This window comes from Brachyistius frenatus, unplaced genomic scaffold, assembly GCF_029030835.1.
Source record: "Brachyistius frenatus isolate BFR_SWC_R1_liver_20210118 unplaced genomic scaffold, ASM2903083v1 Contig_328, whole genome shotgun sequence".
Lineage (NCBI taxonomy): Eukaryota > Metazoa > Chordata > Actinopteri > Embiotocidae > Brachyistius > Brachyistius frenatus.
The window spans coordinates 1-19,644 of NW_027210927.1; the positions used below are offsets into that span (position 1 = coordinate 1).

The window sequence follows — 19,644 nt, forward strand, 5'->3', positions numbered from 1 at the left end:
TTTCAGACTATAGTTAGACTGGTTTAGAACATGGTTTCAGACTATAGTTAGACTGGTTTAGAACATGGTTTTATACTATAGTTAGACTGGTTTAGAACATGGTTTCAGACTATAGTTAGACTGGTTTACAACATGGTTTCAGACTATAGTTAGACTGGTTTACAACATGGTTTCAGACTATAGTTAGACTGGTTTAGAACATGGTTTAGACTGGTTTAAAACATGGTTTTAGACTATAGTTAGACTGGTTTAGAACATGGTTTTAGACTATAGTTAGACTGGTTTAGAACATGGTTTCAGACTATAGTTAGACTGGTTTAGAACATGGTTTTATACTATAGTTAGACTGGTTTACAACATGGTTTTATACTATAGTTAGACTGGTTTACAACATGGTTTTATACTATAGTTAGACTGGTTTAGAACATGGTTTCAGACTATAGTTAGACTGGTTTACAACATGGTTTTAGACTATAGTTAGACTGGTTTACAACATGGTTTCAGACTATAGTTAGACTGGTTTACAACATGGTTTCAGACTATAGTTAGACTGGTTTACAACATGGTTTCAGACTATAGTTAGACTGGTTTAGAACATGGTTTTATACTATAGTTAGACTGGTTTACAACATGGTTTCAGACTATAGTTAGACTGGTTTAGAACATGGTTTCAGACTATAGTTAGACTGGTTTACAACATGGTTTTAGACTATAGTTAGACTGGTTTACAACATGGTTAAAATCCACAACAACAAAACCAGTTTTTACTTGTACAATCGAACATTGTGACTCTTCGTAAGACTTCAGTCGAATGACCACCACACCTCGGCGCGAGCTTTGCTCTGAATGTGTGTCCACTTCATGGTTTTCAGGTGGGCAGACCGGCTTCACTCGAAAACATTGCTCTACCTGTGCAACAAACTGCTTCCAGTGATAAATGCTGCTGGATGAAACAGTGACCCATCAGACTAACCTGTCGGTGTGTCCCAATACACGAAGGAGTCCACCAGTGACCACCCTTTGCGGTAGTACGCAGCAGTCAGCTCCAGCCAATCAGCCTCCAGGGAGCTGACCACATGGCCCTTTCTGGAAACGCGCATGGAGAGTGCCCCCTGGTGGTACTGACAGGCCAATGAGTCCAGAGGAGCACAGCTCGGAGCCCAGGAGTGGAAAAACACTAGTAGCCTCAAGTCTAGAGGAAGCCATGATGGAGGTGGCAGACTGGTTCAGAATCATTTACATAACATTTATATTGTTCATGAACACTGATTGGCTATAGATGTGGCCACAGGTTCACCTCCGGCCAATCAAAGCACTACCTAACGAAGTGTCTTACCAGGACTGTAGGTGTTGTTGTCCAGTTCTCTGTCTCCAGGTGGAGTTCCAGGAGGTGTATGTGGGGGGGAGTGATATCCTTTCTTTGGACTGTGCACCCGGCCGTTAGTGATCCCGCTCACCTGCTGGAGGACGGATCCGACAAATCGAACGCCCCCTCGCGCACTGCTGTTCACCTGCAGGAAAAAGAAAAGAACCTGAATCAAAAGCAAATAAGAAGTTTAAATGATGTGAAAATATCTAATGTGTTTATTCTAAGTAGTCTCAAGGCCCAGCGGGGTGAAAATATCCAACATTTTCCTTCAGTTATAAGCATTCCACTCAATTAAGGATCTCAAAAGACTGAAAAGATGAAAGTATTTAAGGTTTATTTCGTCATATTTTTGCTTTAATTATCTAGTGACCTCTCCCTTTTAAAGTCTTGGAAGTGTTTTAGGGGTCTTGATCCCCTGTTTGGGGACTAATGGACTTGAAGCTGCAGTGAACATGACTAACCCTGTCGATGAGTGCTCTGACAGTGTCGCCCGTCAGTGAGTCTCCAGGTAAAGGCCACTCCTCCACCCTCAGCACGGGCACGTTGTGACACATGGACGCCTTCTGTTTACTGAAAAAAGACCCACAAAGACAGCTGTTAAACACCAGTGAGACTCATCAGCAGTACCCGGTTTGACAATACTGTCGTTGCGACAGAGCTGCAGACACCAACAAATAAATCAGACTCAGCAGGAGATACGGCGGTTGCATACAGGTGAACAAAGTAGGCACTAATACCCTGATCTACCGGCGTGGTCTTAGTCATAGTTGATGTCACAGATAAAATGGCTATCATAGTTACAGTATCCCAACCTATCAAATCTCAGGAGATCCAACATGACTCCTCCTCATTGGCTGAAAGACCCCTGTTGTCGGGTGGATTTCTAGACATCCAGACATCGTAGCCGACTTAAGTCAAACCAAAACATGGTCTTCCAGTCTTCCAGGCACACCAGTCTGACCTCCCATCAGGCTACTGCATTAAATATGCATCTGACTTCATCTATCTTTCATCTCATTACAAGACAGCATGATGTTGAATGAGGGGTACTGCAGACCGGCAAGAATGTTTCTTTTACACGGACGGCGATTACAAGAAGAAAAGTATTTAACAGGTCATTTTCAAATAAGAGCCTCATTCCAGGGTTCTTGTTTAGTGGGTTGGGATCGGTGTACCTGGGTCTGGGACGGGTCAGGATGGCGCGGTAGAGCAGGCTGAAGGGCAGTGAGCGGATCCGGCCCACAGACAGGATGATGGGGTGCAGGGCGGTCAGGACGTAGCCCTGCGTGTAGTAGGGCTGCAGGGCCAGAGGCAGCTCGGACAGCGAGGCCACGTACTGGACTGTAGGGCGGCTACCTGCACCAACACATGGCTTCTCATTATACATTATACTACATTATATACAAGCTCTTCACAAAGTCCGTTCTTCCTTCCTACAACAAAACTGCGCTCCCACTGTGGCTGCATTGAAATACTGTATTATTATACAGCTTCATTCATAAAGCTAAAACCATTTGTCAATAATCATTAAACAATACAAATCCTATAGAAAAACAGATGTCGCCACCAACTCCACACGTAACACACATATCTTTTAGGACCAGAACAACATGCTCTCCTGATTTGATATGATCACAAAACTGAAATGTAGTATTATGATTTATACACATTTTTGTTTAATTTTGTTTTTAACATGAAGCTATAGGAAAAAGTTCAGGAAAAAACTGACAATTATTTGTATAATTCTTCTGGTAAGTTCTTTAAGACACAATAAGGCAACACACAGCAACACATGTATACAACACATACACTGTGTGTGTGTTTGTGCTCCTTATCCTTTTGTGCAATTATGATGTGAAGCTCATTGAAGACCACAATATCTGCAAGATATTGAAACACCGTTTTTGAAAATATGACATGTTGAAAATGTCTTTTTCTCATGAACCACCTCCATGTGTTCCTCTGATCACGTTGTATCAGCACGTCAGTAACAGAGGACGTTTTTAAGCAGGAAGATGTTTTGGTGGACGGACGGGTGGCTAGCGTGTCAGCAACCACAGGAAGCAGCTGAGTGCTCGGTGACACTGGTGACGTCACTTGCGACCATTTTTTTGCACAGTAGTGACCAAAGGGTGCCAACTTGGTTCCGAGGTGGTCCGTATCCTGCCGACCCCGAATTTGAGCACAATCTGTCACCACACTCACTATAGCTAATAAATCCAACATATCATCGTGGTACTTCCTCCCAAACACTCTGCTATCTCGTCACTACGTCTCATCTCTACAATTGCTGTCAATCAATCAACATCATAATGCCGTTATATTCATGTGTTTGGTGGCACAAAGACCAACTCCTGCTTTAAAGGTGATGTGACGGCATTTCACCAAATGTGTTGACAGTAATGTAACTATGATGTCTTGATTACTTTTCTGATAAATATTTTAAACGGAATGAAAATCATAGACTGAATATAAGCTTCTTTTTTTTTTTTTTTACCAAAAAGAAACGATGTAACCTCTTTGTAATCACCAACACTTTGAATAGTGAAAGTAATTTAGCCAACATATTTTCTCAGTAACTGTAACAGATTATTCTTACATTAATCCATTAGTTTAATTACGTAACTCCATCACATGTAACTGTTGACTCCCTAACACTGATTATAGATTAATGCTATGAATTTTTTTTCTCAATTAACAGATTTTTCATTCGTGAAAACTGCTAGACAAGGTCCCTCAGGCCACGGAGGCGTAATCACATTTGCTATTTTATTCCATATGTGCCAAAGAAAAGAAGAAAATATTCCAATGAAATGAGCTGGAACCAGCAAAATGATGACATATTTTGCTTTAAAATTCCTTGAATATGTCTCACTATTAAAACGACACCTTTTGAGGACTTTGTAAGCTCTCCGAATGCTTCCAAGCGTGTGCCCTATGTTTCATTCAGGTTTCCATGGTATCCGTTTCCTCACCATCAGAGGTGTAAAGCGTGCCGTCACCGCTGAGCAGTTTGTGTGTTTGGTGGAGTTTTGTACTGTTTTTTCTAACAGGTCTGGCTGGACATTCCTGCAACCATCACCATACTTCCTGTGTTCACAAAGAGTGTCTGTTCGCAGAGGGGCGTGGCCATGTGCAGCCCACCCCAACACACAGTCATGCTTCCATCTATTCACAGGACATTATATTGACTATTCAGTTGGTGCAGCCGGATCATAAACACAGTGTTCACCAAAATATGTACTGATGTACCTTATGGGTTTTGCCCCAATATGGGAGGCAAGTCCAAACATTGTGAATGTGGATATTAGAAGTGGAGTGCCTGATTTCAGAGGACTATACATTGACTCACACTCAGACTTATTTCAACATTTTTATGTTCGAGAGGGCTCGTGATTTCAAATTTTCAAATAGTCTATGATCAAAAATAGATTTTAAAATAGATTTTCCTTCTTTTTTTTTTTTTACCAGCACCTGGTAATTACACAACACTACAGCCAGAAGGTGGCGGTAATATACATAAAAGCTGTTTACTAATGACATGAAGCAATTCCTTTCTTTTTCAGGTAGAGTTATCATATTATTGGACTACACAGTCCTTTGAGAGCGACGCACCAATCAGACGGCTCACCTACAGATCAACAACCAACGGCTGGCTTCGTCACCAGATGAAAGAAATCTGATGCTTTATGTGCAGTGCAAACAACGGCCCTCATCTCAAAGATGATGTGTGTAGCAAAAATTACATTATACTTACACTACTTACCTGGTTTTAGATCAAGTACACACCCACATATGCGTGTTTCATTCACTTGGTAAAGTCTGAAGAGGTGTGTTTTTAGTTTGTGGTGGAAGATGTTCAGAGTTTCTGCTGTCCTGATGTCGGTGGGGAGCTCATTCTACCATTTAGGAGCCAGGACACAGGAGAAGGAGGAGGAGGAGGAGGAGGAGCGAAGTAGTGTGAGTGAATTTTGGAGGTTAAAGACCAGTTGAGCTGCTGCATTCTGGATGAGCTGCAGAGGTCAGATGGTACTAACAGGTAGACCTGCCAGGAGGGAGCTACAGTAGTCCAGATGTGAGATGACCAGAACCTGGACCAGAACCTGGACCAGAGCCTGGACCAGAACCTGGACCAGAGCCTGGACCAGAACCTGGACCTCCTTCTGAGTGAGAAGAGGACGTATTCTCCTGATGTTGTGCAGCATGTATCTACAGGAACATGTTGTTGCAGTGATGTTGGCAAGCCCAAAGCTTAAACCTTACCGTCTTCACCCTAAAACTCCAGGATTTAATCAACTTCCTTTTTGTCTCGAAAAGGAAGTTGAGTCACATCAATGTGACTGTCAAAACACATTCATATATATATATATATATATATATATATATATATATATATACATATATAAATACACGCACATATTCCCCATCTCATTCCTAATTTTCTTTTTGTTCATCTTCATCCAAAATGAACAATTTGGTGCATTTAAATCTTGAAATGTATGAAATAGATTTTGTGTGTGTGCGTTGGTATCCCTTCTAAAGAGATGAAAACATGACTGAGAGCATTTCTTCCAACAAACACCGAGAGTCTGACGGCTGACTGACAGCTGAGATCACTGAGCCGGTGAACGGGCGTCGAGCTGGATCCCATTACGAGACTGAAGAGCCCCACGACCTCGATTAAGCCGTAAAGTCGGGGCCAGATAAACACTGCAGTAGTTTACTGGCATTCCTGTGGGCTTTACCCCCCCGACTCCCTCCTGAGGTGTATTTAAAGTTATTCCATGTTGCAGCTGGTGAAGTTGATGCAGCTGTTAAGATGACTGCTTGAGGGACACAGCAGTTGGAGGAGAGAAAGTGAAAGGCACTGTTCATTTCATTTCAGAGCACCTGACACTGTATTTATTATTTGTATTAATTTTTTGTGCATATAGTCGGCGTGTGTGTATTCATTCCTTGCTTTTTTTAAAAAAATTTTTTTTATAATATATTAATTTTGTACCTATCTTATTTTATGTACACGTATTTGTAAATTGTTTGATACTGTGTGCACCTTTTTGTGTTTCTATGCTGCTGTGACAACTCAATTTCTCCACTGTGGGATTAATAAAGTCTGAATCTAATCTAATCTAATCTAATCTAATCTAATCTAATCAGATAAAGTTTGTTTTATTGCAATTTTGAAAAATGAGGTTAATAGACGGGCTGTAAAACAGATACGTATGAACAGTTTGAGATGTGGATAGGGCTGTGATGAGAACAGATAACTTGGTATCTTGATGTCTGAATATGATGCGAACTGTTTGTCTTATGAAGGTTAGTTGATGTAGGTTCTGGATAATAACAACTGCTGAACTGAACTGCTCTCAGCAGTAATGACTTCATTAACTTCTTTACTAATAAAATTCTTCCTATCAGGGAGAGAATCGGGCCGACCCTTCCTGCCACCATCACTGATGTGATGTTAAACATAGCAGCCCTGAAAGCAACTGTAGGACCAGATGTATACTTGGAACATGTCTCTCCTGTTGAGCTCTCTGAGTTAACTAGAATTATTTCTTCATCTGGATCCTCTAGCTGTCTGTTAGATCTCATCCCAACTAAACTTTTTAAGGAAGTCTTCCCTTTAATTAATACTTCCATATTAGATCAGATCAACCTATCTATTGTAACTGGTTATGTACCGCAGGCTTTTAAAGTGGCTGTAATTAAACCTTTACTTAAAAAGCCGACTCTTGATCAGCTGTTTTAGGAAACTACAGACCAATTTCCAACCTGATGTTTATTTCTAAAATCCTTGAAAAAGTTGTTGCAAATCAACTTTGTGATCATTTACAAAGGAACGATCTGTTTGAAGATTTTCAGTCTTTAGAGTTCATCATAGCACAGAAACAGCTCTGGTGAAAGTTACTAACGACCTTTTATTAGCCTCAGATAATGGACTCGTCTCTGTACTTGTTCTTCTGGACCTCAGTGCTGCTTTTGATACGATTGATCACACGATCTTATTACAGAGATTAGAAGATGTTATGAGGATTAAAGGAACTGTATTAGACTGGTTCAAATCCTACTTATCAGATAGATTCCAGTTTGTCCATGTCAACAATGAGTCTTCCAGACAAACAAGAGTTAGTTATGGAGTTCCACAAGGCTCAGTGTTAGGCCCAATACTTTTTACTTTGTACATGCTTCCATTAGGAGATGTCATCAGGAAGCACTGCATCAACTTCCATTGTTATGCAGATGACACTCAGCTATATCTTTCTATAAAACCAGATGAAACTAATCAGTTAGTAAAACTTGAAGCCTGTCTAAAAGACATAAAGGCCTGGATGACCAAAAACTTCCTGCTTCTAAATTCAGACAAAACAGAAGTTCTTATACTTGGTCCTAAACACCTCAGAAACTCTTTCTGTAATCACTTAGTTACTCTAGATGACGTTGTCTTGGCCTCCAGCAAAACTGTGAGGAACCTTGGAGTCATCTTTGATGAGGATTTGTCCTTTAGACACCAGATAAAGCAAATCTCCAGAACTGCCTTCTTTCATCTACGTAATATTAATAAAATCAGGAAAATCCTTCCTCAGCGTGACGCAGAAAAACTCATTCATGTGTTTGTTACTTCTAGACTAGATTATTGTAATTCCTTGTTGTTAGGATGTCCAAATTACTCATTAAAAACCTGCAGCTGATCCAAAATGCTGCAGCAAGAGTACTGACAGGATTTAACAAGAGAGATCATATTTCTCCAGTTTTATCTTCTCTTCACTGGCTTCCTGTTAAATCAAGAATAGAATTTAAAGTTCTCTTGATGACTTACAAAGCTCTACATGACCAGGCTCCATCATATCTTAGAGATCTTATAGAACCATATAATCCTAGCAGAGCACTTCTCTCTCAGTACGCTGGTCTACTTGTGGTTCCTAGAGTTTACAGAAGTAGAATGGGAGGCGGAGCTTCAGTTTTCAGGCTCCTCCCCTGTGGAACCAGCTCCCAGTTTGTGTTGGAGGGGCAGAAACTCTCTCTGGCTTTAAGATTAGACTCAAAACGTTCCTTTTTGATGAAGCCTATAGTTAGGGCTGGCTCAGGTAGACCTGAACCAACCCTTAGTTATGCTGTTATAGGCCGAGGCTGCTGGAGGACCTCGTTACATGCTGAGCTTCTTTTCTTTCCTCCTACTCTTTAACTGACTCATACCTCACCATCTTCTTCTCTCCCATAGTTTCTTCTTATTATCTGTTGTCTCCATTCAGTTCCTTCGCTCGTGTAGTTTCTGTTCTTTCTTTTCCAGATGTCCCGTCATGGAGCTGCATGTCTCTGCTCTGCGCTTGTCGTCTCCACCAACAGTTCTTCTCTTCTATCTCTATGCTGTCCTTTTCTCTCTCTGCTCTCCTCTCACCCCAACCGGTCAAGGCAGATGGCCGCCCACCTCTGAGCCTGGTTCTGTTAACAGATGCTCCGCCCACCTCTGATCCTGGTTCTGTTAACAGAAGCTCCGCCCACCTCTGAGTCTGGTTCTGTTAACAGATGTTCTCCACCTCTGATCCTGGTTCTGTCGGGAGGTTTCTTCCTGTTAAAGAGAGTTTTTCTTCTCTCTGTTGGAGGTTTTTCTCCCTTTAAGAGGAGTTTTTTCCCTCCTAGTTTATGTGGGAATTGTTGAATTGTTGAATTGTTGGTTTCTCTGTATAATATTGTAAAGTCTTGCTGTAAGGACTTCAATGTGTTAAGTGCCATTAAATAACCTGTGTTGTGATTTGGTGCTATATAAATAAAGTTGAATTGAATTGAACTGCAGCAACAGATCCACTGAGGAAAGAAATCTCACCCATACCATAGAGTCATGGATGGAGATATTTAACATTGTCACTGAGAAGTTTTACTTTAAAGTGTAAAACTACTGAGGGGCGCCGGCTCCAATAAACTCCCTTCAGATAATTAAATATCAAGTCTTTCTGGTGTCAGGGGCTCCATTCGTCCCTCTGAGGAGGTAAATGGACTTCACGTATTTACAGCCTTTTTACCTGAGCAGGTGTTACAGCCACATCAGCCTTGTGTTTTTGCATTGCACCGATGTCCCTGAGAGTGACTGCTTTAGTTTCTGAGAGGATCTTTGTTAATTAGCAGAAGCAGCAACAACTGAAGGATCTTCAGCTTCTTGATCCTCATCAATTTAGAGACTCAGGCTTCCAGGATGTCTTTTTGTTCTGAGGCATTAAATATAGAAATGATGTTGGTGGGTTTAGTTTGTTGCTTTGGCCCTTTGGTCCAGACTGAAGACACGCTGTAAATATTGCTCACTGTGTTTTGGAAATAAATCGTTCACCTTCTCAATAATTGCCCTCTGTGCTCTTCATGCTTGGACCAGAGTAAAACAGTTTACAACAAATGTTAACTTGGGTTTAGTGTCTCGCCCAGGAACACTTTGGCAAGAATCAACCTGCCTCCCATTCAACTAGCAGCCGACCTGCTCGACCATCTGAAGCGTTCTGGTGCTCCTTTATTAAGGTAATAATGGATCTCTTTATTTAAGTGGAAAAAACTGAAGATTTTTCTTACACTTGCAATTAACTATTTAATTTGCAAGTAAAGCATATAAACTGACCATAAAAGGTTTCTATAACTGGTATGTTATTTTGTTAACGTCATTGAGTCAATGTCTTTTTTTAAAGAATGACATCACCGGTGAACCCCCTCGGCCTGTAGGGGCTCATGTTAAACACACTTCAACAGACGTATGTGGCTAAATGTGGAAAACATTGGACATGAAATCCAATGAGAAACTAGTTTTGTGTGACCGAGGTAGACAATGCTGGATTTACAAACCTCACCTCTGGCAACCTGCTCATTCTATTTCCAACAAGTCTGACCCATTTTATTTCTACTGTTGTTTTATATCTCTATTATCTACATATTTTATTTCATTTTTTGAAGATTTTTTTGAAATTTCAATCCTGATTCTTCCGTGTGAAAGACTTTCTAATTTTGTAATTATGTGGAAATAAGTCTCCTTTAAAGGCTCCCAGGAGGAGCATGATGGCGTACAAACACCTCTGAACAAGGCTTTTGTTGTTGGCCTTTTGCTCTTCTCCTCCCTGCTTTAAGTACCCCCCCCATCACCCCCCCCCACACACACACACCCACCTCCCATCCTGCTGCCATTCCCCTCGCCACCCGCACACTGAAGTCTCTGTTCAGTGCTGCGTGGGAGAAAAAGGAGGAGGAAGAGTTGGGGGGTGGTGACGGGCAAAGATGGGGGTAAAAAGAAAAAGTAGAGGCAGTTTTAAAGCAGTTGAGTAACAGGAGGACAGAGAAGAGTGACAGAGCTGAGAAAGTAGAGAGGTAGGAGTTGGATTTACAACCAAACAGGGTTTACCAGATGTTTGTTTTTTTAGCTCGTGTGAAGCTGCCAGAAAAAAAGGAGCAAAGAAAAGAAAGACATGAGCAGGAGAAAGTAAGTTCCTCTCGTGAAGCTCAACGTTAAAATATCAGCACACTAATGCTCACAAAGACAAAAGCTCAAATGCTGCGTTCACTTTATATTACATCCGAGACGGTTGGATTCCTGCTTGGTGAAAATACTTTTGTCAATAATCGTCTGATAAAGAATATCAGCAAAAGGTTTGTTTTCACGTGAGCAACATGGTTGAATAACATTATGTCATGACGATTTCCTCCCATTAAAGTCTGAGCTGGAGGACTCGGACGACGGCTCACAGCTTCTGTTCTGTTTGCTGTGACTAGAATCTGTTGACCTGAGGTTGGACGGGCCGAGCAGCACCGGATGGAGAAGCTTCAGTGCAACATGGAGCGTTTATTTCTGATTGCAGTTGCGGCCGTTGTTGAGTTTCAGCACATATAGTGGTCGACACCGATTGGTTAAAGGCTGCTTCGATAGTTTATAAATGAAGCCGTGCTGGAAGCCCAGTCGGAAATGATTGTGTTCTTTCCGAAATCCCAAAACCTGCAGCTGCAAACGGGTCGTCTTGCTTGTAGTTTGCAGCCAACAATTATCAAGGTGGAGGAAATTGAAGTTCCTGGAATTCTAGTAAAGATAGGAGCTAAAGTTGCAGGTCGCGACCCGACATGACAATAAAAACAATGTCGCTCATCTAAAAAGCTACAATACAACACTACAAATACTTTACATCGCAAAAGTAACTAACTTCGGCTGTGTAGGCGAGTAGTCGTGGTAACCACGCATGGACGCTACCCAAGTTAAAGTAACAGGAGGTTTTCCTATTCTTCCAACAATGATTTATTACAGGTGATAAAACAAGAGTACTGACCAAATTAAGATTATAGATACGATATCTTGTTTAGTATAAATCAAAACTAAATATCATTAGCTGCTCCATTTGGCAAAATCTAATCCTAAATGAGATGTAAGCCATTGCATTAGTTGCTGTTACCAAAACATGATAACATTGCTCCAAATGAGAGAACATCAGCCACTACGTTACAAAAACCATTTATATTAATATTAGCCTTCATGTTAACCTAAAAAAAATATCGCTTTCACTGCTACATTAACGGAAACAAGGTAACATTCACTGCTATAAATGATTTGCGTGGAGCAGTTTCTGCTTTGTCATGTTAGTTGTGAAAGACTCGTCTCAATCATTGACTCAAATGCTAAATATTTCCATATGCATCTCTTGCTGCTTTTTTCCCCATAAATATCAGCTGCACTTGCCGTCGCCATCATACGTTGTTATTGTCTTGTATTTCCAGGACCTGCAGCATCAGAGAACTTTCTTAACCCTCTGATGTGGATCATTTTGGATGATTAGCTCAAAAACACATTGATTGCTGAGTGAGTTGTCAGGTTTGAACTTCCCATTAATGTCCTTGAGGTCTCCATTTTCAAAACCTAAAACTGACTTTAATCTGATATAATCCATCATGGGCTGTTAGATTCTCAGATTAGACAGAGATTACAGAAATTGCACACATCCCTAGAAATATTAATATGCAACAGATTTCATCCTAAACTGTGGCTATTTATTTTATTTTATTTATTTTTCTGTGTATAGTCTGTGTGTGTGTGTGTGTATTTATTCTTTGCTCTTATTTTTTTCTAAAATAATTATTTTTTATCTATCTTATTTTATGTATAGATATTTGTAAATTTCTTCTTATTGTGTGCACTTTTTTGTGTTTCTATGTTGCTGTGACGACTACATTTCCCCACTGTGGGATTAATAAAGTCTAAATCTAATCTAATCTACAGGACCCTTTTCCAACTGAGACGGTGGTCCGAGGACAAACCACCTCAAAACAACATCATCTCTGTGGTAGAAAAATTACAACACTTTCATATCGGTTCATCTGCTTTGAGTCCACGGACTGGGATGTGCTGTGTGGACCACATGGGGAGGACATCAACAGCAGGACGGACTGTATCACAGAATACATTAAATTCTGTGAACACACCACCGTACCATCCCGGACTGGACACTGCTTCCCCAACAACAAGCCGTGGATCACCAGTGACCTGAAAGTTCTTCTTAATAAGAAGAAAGCAGCCTTCAGGTCTGGGGACAGGGAGGAGCTCAGGAGAGTGCAGCGCCACCTGAAGGAGAAGCTGAAGGAGTGCAAGGACTCCTACAGGAGGAAGCTGGAGGCCAAACTCCAGCAGAACAACGTGAGGGAGGTGTGGACCGGTATGAAGGAGATTACTGGGTTCAAGAGGAGAGAGAGACAACCAGGGGGAACCTGGAGAGGAACAACCAGGGGGAACCTGGAGAGGAACAACCAGGGGGAACCTGGAGAGGAACAACCAGGGGGAACCTGGAGAGGAACAACCAGGGGGAACCTGGAGAGGAACAACCAGGGGGAACCTGGAGAGGAACAACCAGGGGGAACCTGGAGAGGAACAACTAGGGGGAACCTGGAGAGGAACAATCAGCTCAACTGTTTCTTTAACAGGTTTAGTTCACCACCCTCATCTGTCTCCTCCACACACCACACCTCCCAAACACCTCCGCTGCCTTCCCCCCTCCCCCCTCTGGTGAGCTGCATGGACAGAGTCCTCAACTCCAAAGGGCTCTTCCACCATCGACGCCATGACCCCCCTCTCTGACCCCGCCATGACCCCCCCTTTATTCATCTTTCCTGACCTGCCATCATGTGCACCGTTCACATTCATACTCCAGTTAAAGTCGTTGCATGACGGCGGTCCGTGTGCAGGGAAACACAGGCCAAGACTCCTGCTCGCAGCCTCAGGCTGTGTTCATGCAATAACTAATTTGCCACGACAACACAGAGGCTTTTTTGTCTTTGTAGGAACATGCCACGTTTCTTCAGAGAACGTGTGGAACTACATGATGTGCAAAAACATAGCAATACATCAGGCCGAGTCACGTTTAATACACCTTGTGTGAAAATGATTTACCCCATTTTCAGGTTGGGTTCATGAAAGGAGTTTACCGTTATGCAAATAGCTCGTCGAGAAGCAGGACATGTCAGCTCTGAGCACGTCTTCCAAGTTTTGTGACTTGATTAAAATCAGCAACTGAGATCCAGGTTGTGGTGAGCGGTGGTCCGGGACATCATCGGGGGACGCTCATCGGCAACAGAGACCCTTCAAATGTTTCAGGAAGTGGATGGCAGATAAGCAACGAGCCTCGTGCTACAATGAGCTCTACTGTGATGTTCAGAGTCGTGTGATGGAAAACATTTAGTGCAAAAGAGCTGAACGGTGGCGCGATGGCACTCGGGTTCCCCAACACGACAACACAGCTGCTCGCACCGCTGAAAACGCACAAGTTTCTCACCCACAACACGATGGTCCTCCATAAACCCTGATTACTCTCTGCAACTCGATCCGCTACTTCTTTCTGTTCCCAAATAATTTGTCGCAAACTTTAATTTGCTCTCTGCTCAAGTTTCAGGAATGTAAAGAAATTGCCGACGCCCCCAAATCACTACTCACAAAAGCTTGTGGAACTCAGGTGCTGATTTTGATCAAGCGACAAAACTTGGAGGACTTCCACACAAAGGTTCCAGAGTCTTCGTGTCGCGGTGCTGCGCAGCGTTCACGTGCAACAGGAAATGTCTCAAAACGTTCTGATCCTCATATCTGTGAGAGTTCTGACTATCCACCGTATATAAAGATGGACGGCTCCATAGAAACAAACCCAAAATATGATGGAGATTTGTTCAGTTGGACCATTTCCAGAATCAATTTGTACAGGAAGTCACAGAAACACTCACAACACTCCAATTTTATCAAATGTAATTGGACCCAGATATCAGTGTGTGTGTAGTCTGTTCTATTCTTATGTAAATCAGCAGCGCAATCTTTTGCCGTTATATAAAAATAAGCTGACAAGACCTGTCCCTCTCAAACAGCACCAACAAATTGAAAACATTAATACATAGTCAAATACAGACCAAAGAAATACAAGACAATAGCTTTCACTATTTCTGTATCAGATATTAAGTGTCAGGGCGTAACATCTGTACAGATGCTCTTGAAGAATAAAGTACGAGGCTGCAGAAAGAAAGCAGCGACTCCTGGGTGGAAAACAGCGAATACACGGTATGCTGGTGATTATCTACCCTGAAACAGAGGAAGACAGGTGGAAGGGGAAGCTCAGCGTGAACGTCGCCGACACACCCAGCTCGATAAAATCAGATGGTCTCACCTCGGTAAACATTACACAAGAACGCCTTCATTCAGTTTAAACTCATTTTTGTGATTTTGGAGTCTGCAAGTGACGTTTTTAGGGAACATCAGTAAATAGAAGAGAAAATAAGAGTTACCCTCTGAACCACATGAACATGTCCCAGAGCGCCACCCACCACAACTGAAACTCCACCTCCAGGAAAACACTGACATTTCTCTGCATTGATTCAGTTTTTGACACGAGAGTTTATAATCAAGGTCATCCAAAGTCACTGAAATTATATTATAAATTTGATTCTTATATCATGAACAAGCAAATCTTTGTAATAAATCACCAGTTATGAAAAAAGAGTTGTTTGAATATTTTGCCTCATGGGCCACTAAAAGTTTACATATAGCCAGTAAAAGTTTGATCTACTGGCCAAGTGGGTCAGTGGAGGAAGGACTGTTGCCCGGGACGCTGAGCCAGCAGCCCACATGTTGGAAACAGTCAGAGCAGCTTTACTCATTGTAGAGGGTCAAAATGGAAAAATGGTGTCTGGCTAGCTGCACCCATCCCATTCTGTGAAAAAGGAGGAACCCAATTTATAATGTGCACATGAAAAAGCACGAGTATTAATAACTGAAGAAAGGGTCGGGTGAAGCCTCAAATTCAGCCTCACCACAATGACCATCTTGTTGTTTTGGAGCCAGAAGTGAGCAGATTTGGGCGAGCGAACGGGCATCCGACTCCACCTGCGTGGGAACGTGAGGACATTAGACCCATATTCACTGTATGAATATATCGGTCCTATGCCCTCCACAGGGAATCCTTTCCACTCGTTGCATTGTAATGGCGTAGCCTTTGGGCTAATTTTGACACTCTTGGAGCAGTCTTTAACCAATCAGCATCGACCACAATATACCCGGAGACTCCACCACCGCTGCAAATACATTTAGAAAAATATGCTTGACTTCAACGTCATCCTGGTTCGTTCAACGGACCCTGGTTGCTGATTGGTCAGCCCTTCTGAGGAAACCAAAATGGCTGAGGAAATGACTATTCAAAATTAAAACAAACGTCCCTTTCATTTTTAAGTGACCCCAAACTTTTGAGTGGTGGCGTAGGTGAAGAAATTTATCACAAAAAGTAAAATCAGTGGATCAGTCAATAATGGCTAGTTGCAGCCCTACTTTGAGGTGAGTTGACATGATCATGTAATGTAATGTGGCCCGGACCAGTACTTTGTTCCCGACCCCAATTCTTTAGTGTGCCGGCCTGCTGCCGACATGCTCAGCTCCCATTCACAATTTAATCACCATTTGCTTCCAAATAGGTCACAGGGAAAGCAGCCAGTAGGAGGAGCAGATAAAGGGATTATCCTTGAAAAATAGCAATGGATGCACACGTTCATATTAGAGTTAATATTACAGCAAATGCTTTTTCGCTTTGTTTTTCTCCAGAAGGTTGTTGCATTTTGCTGCATTGAAAAGTGTGTGAATGAGTGTGCGTCTATGGGTGTGCTAAGGGGACGCACTACTGCTGAACGCATGGAGGAAAATATCAAATTGGGTGACCTATTTCTAGAAGAACGAATGGCCCTGTTTCCAGGAATAGTCCGGAAGTGGATTGCTGTCATGTTACACACATGTTGAGAGCAATAGTTTGAAAAAGCTTTAAAATATCCTTAATATAAGATTTATTTCTCATGTCTAGGAAACCTTTGGCCTAAATCTTAATTATTCCAGTGAGAACAACGGTGGCAGATTGACATGGAACGTCAGACAGATACAAATATATGGACATCAATTATAGAAACACACTTATTTTAAGCTGTAGCACGGATAGAGAAAGACAATTTAAAATATTACCCAGACTGCATTGCACACCACTGCTGAGGAGCAGGCTTGGTCTAAACTCTCTTACATGCACCAAATGCAACTGAAGTTGGTACATATGTACACATGTTCTGGAAATGTAAATAAATAAATTAAATAAAAATCCTTGAACAGGTCAGTCCCTTATTGAAATCAGTGATATGGACTCTGTCGCTCAGATGGCAGAACGGGTTGTCCACTAATCATAAGGTTGGCAGTTTGATTCCCGGGTCCTCTATACATATGTTGAAGTGTCCTCTAAAACTGCAGTTTAGGAGTACCTTGGTATTTCTTTCCATCCTGCCGAAACACTGCATCTTGTGTCTTGGTTTATCAGACCAACAACCCAAATATAATAAATAATGAAATGAGCAACGGAGAAGTGGGAACCCCTCAATGTTTACAGCTTTCAAATTAATAATTATTTAAACAAAAAAAATCATTCAATTAATCATTATAGTTCAAGTACAGGATTTATTTTCTGTTAGCGTATCAGCTGACCATTATAAGAGTTCAGAGCATTTTTGCTTTAAAAGTGACGTTAACAGTCAATTGACAAAATTGGTTGGTCGAGCGAATCTTAGCACAGCTGGTTCTGACTGGCTAACAGTCTCAAATATATCATGTTTACAATGATACCAATACAGAATAGCCACTATAACAGCGTAATATGGCGTCTCTGCATTACCGGTGACATAAATGAAGAATTTAAATTGCTCACAGTTAATTTCTCTGTCAACGGACCAATGACCAACTAATATTTCAGGACTAACACAAATATGACTAATCTAGCAACTGCCTTCTGATATTGGTTTGGATTTGTCTGGGTAAATGACAGTTTAGGTCGTGATTATTTTCATTACTGATTAACATTCGGATTATTTTTTAAATTAAATGATCGATACGAATGTAAAAAATGTACAGATAGGAGAAAAATTGTCATCACGACCTCCTAAAGCACGATGGAACATGTTCAACCAAAACTTCTGGGATTTTCCTTCCCCTGAGTTTCTTAGGTGACATATAATATGGGCTCTTATAATATGGGCTGCGCTTGTCTTCAAAGTAGTTGGTTTCAGTATAAAAATACCTGAAGTAATAACTCATGGTTGAAAAAAAGTCCATTCAACTATATCCCAATTTACAGTAAATATACCTCTATTAAGAGATGCTCAGATTATTAATACAACACAGTGCTCTTTATAATAAGGATGAATTACACTATTAATGATCAGAAAGTGTCTCAGAAGAAACACATTATGATCTCATGAAGGGTTATTGTTACGGTTGCAACTGACCATTACGTTCATGCAGATTATTTTTCATTTAGTTTATAAAATGGTGAAGAATGTCCATCAGAATTTCCTAAAACGTGTTAACCTGACAGGGTGACGAGTAAACTCCCGAAATATACAAATTATATTTTAAAATTAAATTACTTTAAATAAGACAAAGAAATGCTGCAACAGTCTGAGAACTGAGATGCCATAACAAATATACATAATTTTTTTCTAGAATCAACCCAAATGATTTTCACAATAGTTGGTGATTCATAATCTACCAGTCAATACAGTGTTTATATTTAAATGTAAAAAAGGTGAAATATGTAATTTGTCCTTGAAGCCCAGTTAACTTCATGAGCAACAGCTTAAAACCATACATTTGAACTGGGAAACAAGCAAACATTCAGCTTTGAAAAACTGCAACGACTGACGTCTTGCTGAAGTAAAGTTATTCAATAATTAAATGCTGCAAATGATTATTATTCTCCAAATGATCTTCTTTATGAATCATGTGGTAAAAATGAAAAAGGCCCATAGAAATACATTATATTTGGGTTTTTAAGAGGTGGTCAGACAGCAACTTTGATTGACTTTTTAATATTTGGTCAATTGAGAGGATATTAGATGAATCAATTATGAAAATATCATGATACAGTCCTCGTATTCACTCCCAATACAAGAGACAGGAAATCCTCAGCAAACATGGAAACAATTAGGCGACTGTGAGTCTGTGGTGGACCCCGGTCCCTCAGTGAAACGGGATTAAACCACACCGACCTTCCAAGCTGAAGTCCAGCAGCACGTACTCGTACACGACGTCCGTCTTGGTCTCCACTTGTGGTCTCTTCAAGGTGGAGTAGATTTTTCCGGGGCTGCTGTCCTCCGGGTCTTCCAGTTTTCGCAAGCCGCAGCCCATGGCTTCAGAGGCGGGGACAGCCGACTACTCAGCGCGGTGGGAGCACCGGAGGAGCTCAGCCTCTTCTGAGGCTTCAACTTTAACCGGAGCGCTCCATCCCGCCCGGTCCGCCGGTTAATCCCTCCGAGGCCGGTTATCAGAAGTCCAGCGGGTTAATGACTGTTGGAAAGCGTCCCGCTGAGGCGGCGGCAGATCTGAAGCCTGCAGAGGAGCAATACGCTTCTGGGAAAAAGTTTCCCTTCATTAACAAGGTTGCAATGAGAATCCAACTTCCGCTACTGCAACTTCCAAAGTAAAATACAGAACTCGACTTTCAATTTAACCAAAGCACAATCATCCCACATTAAATATCAAGCATGTGTTTTACTATTATTACAGACTACTGTATATCGGTTCTCTATTTGTGTTCATGTGAGCCAGTTTCTCTTTAAAGTGGAGTTAATCGTCAATGAGTTAATAAATGGCATTTAATAAAGCAACAACAATTCTGATAAATTTTCATTGTTTAGCTCTTATTAGTCTTTTTTTTCTTTCAAATATCTATGGTTCCAGCGTTGCAAATATTTGCTACTTTCCTTATAATCTTTTA

The 19,644-nt window shown here is 41.3% G+C and overlaps 1 protein-coding gene across 1 annotated transcript; it reads right to left on the reverse strand.

Moving 5' to 3' along the window:
* Window positions 1–973: 973 nt before the first annotated feature.
* rftn2 (raftlin family member 2) lies at window positions 974–19,298 on the reverse strand (the record flags this gene model as incomplete). Its single annotated transcript, XM_069723452.1, has 5 exons — window positions 18,917–19,298; window positions 2,545–2,725; window positions 1,831–1,939; window positions 1,337–1,511; window positions 974–1,192 (listed from the first exon to the last, which is right to left on the reverse strand). Coding segments are annotated over exons 1-5 (823 nt in total), but the record flags the coding sequence as incomplete, so codon positions are not given.
* Window positions 19,299–19,644: the final 346 nt, after the last annotated feature.